The sequence below is a fragment of the Scleropages formosus genome, chromosome 24, assembly GCF_900964775.1.
Source record: "Scleropages formosus chromosome 24, fSclFor1.1, whole genome shotgun sequence".
In the NCBI taxonomy this organism is placed as follows: Eukaryota; Metazoa; Chordata; class Actinopteri; order Osteoglossiformes; family Osteoglossidae; genus Scleropages; species Scleropages formosus.
In genome coordinates this window covers 20,599,043-20,605,042 of record NC_041829.1, presented here as the reverse complement: position 1 = coordinate 20,605,042, position 6,000 = coordinate 20,599,043, and the positions used below count along the sequence as shown (strand labels likewise).

Below are 6,000 nucleotides of genomic sequence, written 5' to 3'. Positions count from 1 at the left end.
CCCGGCCGTCTGCAGGGGCTGCGCAGCTGCTCGCTAACAGGCATGGCATTCAAAGAGTATTTTTAGGATGCTGATCCACGGACCTTGACCTTAGTGAGACACCGCAGGGCCAATAGGGTAGAACTCCCAGGCCACATGGTTGGCTGTCAACTTGCGGACGCAGCAGCTTTAGCCTCGGAGGGACCTGCTGCTCCAGATGGGGGGCAACGCCACCGTCCCTCCCTGTGCTGAGCTTCCCTGAGGGACGCCGGGCCCTTCCTGCCGTCCAGTGACCTCAGCTGCGATGTTTCTGGGCGTTTCCTCTGCCTGTACCTCTGTGGTGCCAGACTCCCACGCTTCTCACTTCTTTAATAAGTTCTTCTCTGAGGTGCAGGATTAGGAGGATCAAGGCTGATAGGTTTCAAAGTCGTAAACTTAAAACACTTCACGTTGTATGGCTTTTAATTGGATTAGCGGAACACTAAGGAGCTCGTCTGGCCATAAGAACTCAGGTTTTATTATGGGACTTAGTGCTCCAGCTGTTAGGAGGGAATGAGCATTTCAGTCTCCACCTTCTAGAGCCCTGGACAAGTGCTGAGCCATGTAAAAAGGTAGTAAAACAGCCAACACTGTGCTTTGCGTATTCTCCTCACTCATAGTGTAAGCAGTCCGCAGTTTCTGCGTTCCCCGTCAGTGACTTTAGCCGTTCGGAGACGTTGGACCTACTTTGCCTGGAGTCCCTGAGCAGGGAAAACGAACAAGGAAAACTTGTTCTTGTATTGCTGTTCATAATTTACTCTGCAGCCATACAGGACAGTGTGAGAGTTCACTTTTACACTTGGCTTACCCCAGCTGGGTATTTACTGAGGTTAAATTCAGGATGCATGCAGCAGTCCCTTGTAGTTTTCATTTCATCCTTGGTGACAACGTAGCCCTCATTCTTTATTCTCACAAAATGCCTTTATAGTTATTATACACACACACACACTTTCAGAACCCCTTGTCCCATACGGGGTCGCGGTGAACCGGAGCCTACCCGGTAACACAGGGCGTAAGGCCGGAGGGGGAGGGGACACACCCAGGACGGGACGCCAGTCCATCGCAAGGCACCCCAAGCAGGACTCAAACCCCAGACCCACCAGAGAGCAGGACTGTGGTCCAACCCACTGCGCCACCACACCCCCCATATGACTATAGTTATTACATCCGCTCCTTATTAATGTCAGACAAAACATGGATATTGCAGTAAGCGAAACCCCTCATAAAGAGGGACACTCATTCGAATGGATCTATCTCAGGGTGTGACTCTGGTTTCCTCCAATAGTCCAAAGAAGTTGTTGAGGTGACTCGGCGACTCTAAATAGCCCTTAGTGTGTGTCTGAGGGAGTAACAGCGTGCGACTGCTCTTAGATGGACTGGTGCCCTGTCCACAGTGTACCCGACCTCACACCGTAGGCCTCGGACCCCCTGCGAAAGCGGTCTCAGTGATGTCACAGATGGTGGATGAAACACGTTTTCATTTTTAATTCTTGTACTTGAAACAAGTAGACTATAAAGTGCTCCAAGTCAAATAATATGACTTATTTCACGAGATCCATAGTAGCTGACATGGTTGAATGGATGTCAGTAATAATACTTAATCAAATTAATTTTCAAAATCTGATAGCAAGCAAGGTGTAATTGACTTGCTGTCCTCCACAGTATTCGAAAGTCAGTGATTAACATATTCTCATACATATTGATGCAAAAGCAATTACAGCGGGGCAGCTGTAGCTTTGGTGAGCCACACGTCACCCGAAGGATTAATATTCCAGAAAGATTTTTGTACCTGAGCAGTGGCTGCATATATGTGAGTGAAAGAGGATCAAGGAGTGATGTGACCAACGCAGTGGAGAAAGAGCACATGGCAGCTTGTCAGGAGACGCTGCTATTATGAAACAGTCCATTTTCGCCAGTTTCTCATTATCCCTCTTCCTCCCGTCTTCCTCAGTATCTCTGTTTCTGTTGTGTCATGTTACCGCGGTAGAGCACTTACTGCCGCATGCAATCTGATGCTCCCGATTATTGTTTGTGCATGTTGGCCGTTTTAAAACCTTCTTCTTCTAGGTGCTGCTCGGTCCCTCGAACGCGTGTCGGAGACGGGTTTGTACCCTGTTGTTCCCAGAGTTGGGAATTTAATTGGCAACGAGAGCTGATTCGTTACTCGAAACGAGTTTGTAAGTCGAGCGTGACGCAGAGCAGCCGAGGGGCTCGTCATCATTTCCACGTATGTGCAGGGGACTCGGGTAAAGTACTCTGGTAAAAAATGGTCGTGCTTGGCTAAGGGACCGGGCTGTGAGAATGGTGTGTTTGTATCCGTAGCCCTGTCTGCTGGCGACACACACTTCTGTGTCCTCTAAGCTGTGCGGCGCTTTGGAGGAACAGGGTCTCCTGAAGAAATAGAAGCGATGTAAATGTGAGTAACGCGCAGAGCTCCGTGGACGCTGGGGCTACGGGGCTCTTCAGGTGGGAACATTTACCACATTTACTCACTTGTCCGACACTTTTCTCCGGAACGACTAACAATGTCAAGATATTTCCAATTACTTAGCCTTTCATACAGCCCGGTCATTTTACTGGAGTAATTTAGGGCCAGTACCTTGTTCGAGGCTACTGCAGCCCGAGGCGGGATTGAAAACCGCCGGAACTGTAACTGTTACTGTAGCAGCTGTCCTACAGAAACTGGACAGGACTTTCCAGGTGAGGTCAGTGTGTGTGTGTGTGTGTGTGTGTGTGTGTCCAGCCCCTCCTTCTGCTGAGCTGCTCCATGTGCGCATTTTGAGCCACCTGACAGGTGGATTTACGACACGTTGTGAAAAAGACAGTACTGTGGAACCCCACTCTGACAGTTACAGCAGGGTGTTTGTGTTCATCCGCGGCTCCAGTATCCTCTTCTTTCACCGTACTCTTTACGCTGTATTCACTAACCCTCAATACAAGCATAATAATAAGTAAAACCATAGTTACAAATGTAAAAACAATGTAGCTTACCTTGAAGCAGAGACAAAAATGCAAGGAGCACAGAGAGCGTTACACTTGTGATTAGATTTGAAAGGGTTTTATGTGCGACACTCAAAGGTCTGATCTCATAACAAGTGGAAGGTAAAGGATAAGGTAAAGGGCTGGGGGGGAGCTGCGCTCCACTGATTGAATCAAATTGAATTGAATTGAATCGAGACTTTATTAATCCCAGAGGGAAGTTCTGTTTGGTTGCAGCAGCATGCGAAACTCCACACAGACACACACGCACACACACGCACACACACACAGGGATAAACAAGTTCTGCTCACGCAAGAGAGCGCACGGTGAGCTGTGGTGATGCCGGGGCTCTTGAGATGACACGGTACCGCTTGGTCATTAAGTGCTCACCCCCCCAAACAGCGTGAGCACTTGTTACATGGCTGGCGGCTGCCAGCAGAGGTGACCGGAAGTGACCTCTGGTAGCGCTCGGTGGAACTCGGCAACCGGACCAGTCTGTGCTCCTGTGTTTGACCCAGCAGAGGATGGGAGCGTCGTCCATGATGCACCCAAGTTCATTTAGTGTCCCTTTCCCTTTCATTACACCACCGCAGGACGGAGACGGCCTTCCTCCTTACCTTGTAGATCCCGCCGGCACCCCGTGTCTCGGTGCTGTGGCGCCGGCGCCCGGCTGCGGAAAACACGGCACCGGATCCAACCTGCCGGTGCGACAGGGCACTACCTGCACGCTCCAAAGGGCCTGAGCCTCCTCGGAAGGTAAAGGGGACTCTGCGTTACGTGTCCACTCTAGCCCGTTGTCCAGGTGTCCCCACTGTCTCCACCTCCACACTGTCAATCCTCACAGAGCCCACCGAACCCTGGGGCCTCCTACAGTCCACCGTCGTCTCTTTGGTCTTTCCAGGGCTGAACCGCAGCTGGTTCCGTTTGGACCGCTCGGCAAAGTCCTTCAGCAGGTTCCTGTTCTCGTCGTCCTCTCGTCGGCTCAGAACTGGTAGATGCAGAAGACACAGGATCACCTACAGCTTCTTCAGCAGCTCTTTGCTTCTCCACTCTTTTTAAAAACATGAGGCGTTGTTCTCGATCAATATTTTTTAGTGCATTGGCACGCGTGCATTCGTGATGCTTTGGCACACGGTTCGAATTGCTGTGCTGTTTCTCTTGGTCCGGTAAATACTATACAAGACAAAGTGTAACGGTGAGAAATGTGTCACTCAAAAGGGATGAAAGATGAAAGAAAAAATGTTCCTTTTGCGGGAGCTGCACTAACAGGGACGAGGGAACAACAGTAAGAACCGAAGTCGGGGCACTTTGAAAGTGGTGTTGCTCAAACTTGTGGAGCCGCTCCCGACTCTGTCTTCCTGCCCAAAGACAAGGTTGCGTCCAAACGTCTGAGCTGGTCGAGGAAGCCGCTGTTGGGCAGAACGTCCCTGTGCCGTCGCACAGCTTTAATGGCCTCGACCAGCGTGAGCTTCTCGTGGATCATGAGGCAGGCAAGCACCAGCGTGGCGGATCGGCTGATTCCCCGCGCGCAGTGAACTAACACCCTTCCTGAAAGAGAGACACAGCGGTGAAACGGCAAAGAGCACCGTGCATGTGCTCCTCATAAGTAAATGGATGTTTCACTTGGCATACATCCGTACGTCTCTCTCCTAGCAGGACCCTGTCATGGCGCCTTCATGAGCAATAGATTATTTGCAAACATTATTATTCAATGAATGATGCGCTTCTTTTGAACGTCGTCTTGAGCTTCTCACTTGTGTTGAGCAAATAGCGAAAAGAAGGTGTGCGAAACGTGCACTTGCCTTTTGCAGAAAGTGCTGCCTGTATGAATGTTGCACTTGGACAGAAGTAGGGAGTGAGGTCAAAGTCCCGCTTGTCTGCAGCCTCTACTCCAAAGTAGCTCACGTCCACGTCCACGTCTGCGTAGAACCGGGCCCCCGTGTCGATGCGATCGGGGCCGTGGGCAGCGTTCACGACGTGGGTGATTCCCGAGGCACGCGGTGTCTCTTTGTCCCGAGCTGCGGAACTGAAGCAAAGTGGAAACGCAAGTCGATAAATGCAGGACTTTGCTCTGGCGCCTCAGGATGGTGTAGAAACTCGGCCCGACCGCGAAAAATACCACGCTATAGGTTTTCCTCTTTACTCTCTCCCTATAGTACCGCTGCCAAGTTCACCACAGCAACACCTCGCTGCTCCTTTTTCTCTCCGCCGAGATTCCCTCTTGGACGTTCGCTTGCGCCGCACAAACATCTGCGCGCCCTGCCTAATCGTGGAGGAGCTCTCGCTCGGCGCTACGTACTCATTACCGATGTGCACGCCGGGCCAGACCTCGTCGATGGGCCCTGTGGGGTGTCTGTTCTTCAGCAGGAGGTGCAGAAGGTCAGATGTAGGTGGTGTTTGGTACTCGCACTCCGTCTGCCTTGAGGGCGATTCCTCTTGTTCCATCGTGCGGAAGCCAGCTGGCGGTACGGTGCAGAATCTCCTCAGAAGGCATCGATTCTCATTGATTCCCCTTGCAGGAGTGTGTTTTCCTGGGGTCAAACAAACGCTGTGCATGTTTTGCCTTTTATTAATAACATTTTAGTCTCGCTCTGAAACGAGGGGTAAAAACGGTGTACTTACCAAATTACGGCCGACTAAAGGACCGGCCAAAGAGACGGTAAGTTCTGAATATCTTCTCGGGAAGACCCGGCCTGCGGCGGTTAACCTCTTGAGGCAGCATCACAGTGACACAGAAGGCTGCTGTTACGGTTTTATCGGGCTTTTTACCGAAGCAGGAAGACGGTTTTGTGGAGCCTGACTAAAACATGGTGTAAATGAGAGAAGTTACACCGATTTCCCGCCGAAACAAACCGACCCGACAAACGTACTCTAGTTCTCCCTGTTCTACTGGAGCACACGGATGGCGCGTGTCCTGCGGAGCGAAGCGGATCGCTGTCCCGGATCGCTGACGGTGCTCCGGACTTACCTGTGGCTCACGGTGTCCCTCCTGCCCCCCAGCG

The 6,000-nt window shown here is 51.3% G+C and overlaps 1 protein-coding gene across 1 annotated transcript; it reads right to left on the bottom strand.

The window, feature by feature from the left end:
* Window positions 1-4,664: 4,664 nt before the first annotated feature.
* LOC108939596 (dual specificity protein phosphatase 13-like) lies at window positions 4,665-5,877 on the bottom strand. Its single transcript, XM_018761030.1, has 2 exons — window positions 5,298-5,877; window positions 4,665-5,024 (listed from the first exon to the last, which is right to left on the bottom strand). The coding sequence occupies exons 1-2, from the start codon at window positions 5,552-5,554 to the stop codon at window positions 4,703-4,705; spliced, it is 579 nt and encodes a 192-aa protein (XP_018616546.1). The 5' UTR covers window positions 5,555-5,877; the 3' UTR covers window positions 4,665-4,702.
* Between the last annotated feature and the right edge of the window lie 123 nt (window positions 5,878-6,000).

What these genes read in the sequence shown, in the direction of transcription:
- LOC108939596 (XM_018761030.1), bottom strand. Translation starts at nt 5,554, where the DNA reads ATGCACAGCGTTTGTTTGACCCCAGGAAAACACACTCCTGCAAGGGGA. An exon ending in GGCGTGCACATCGGTAATGA is followed by an intron (nt 5,025 to 5,297) that starts GTACGTAGCGCC and finishes ACTTTGCTTCAG; the next exon opens with TTCCGCAGCTCGGGACAAAG.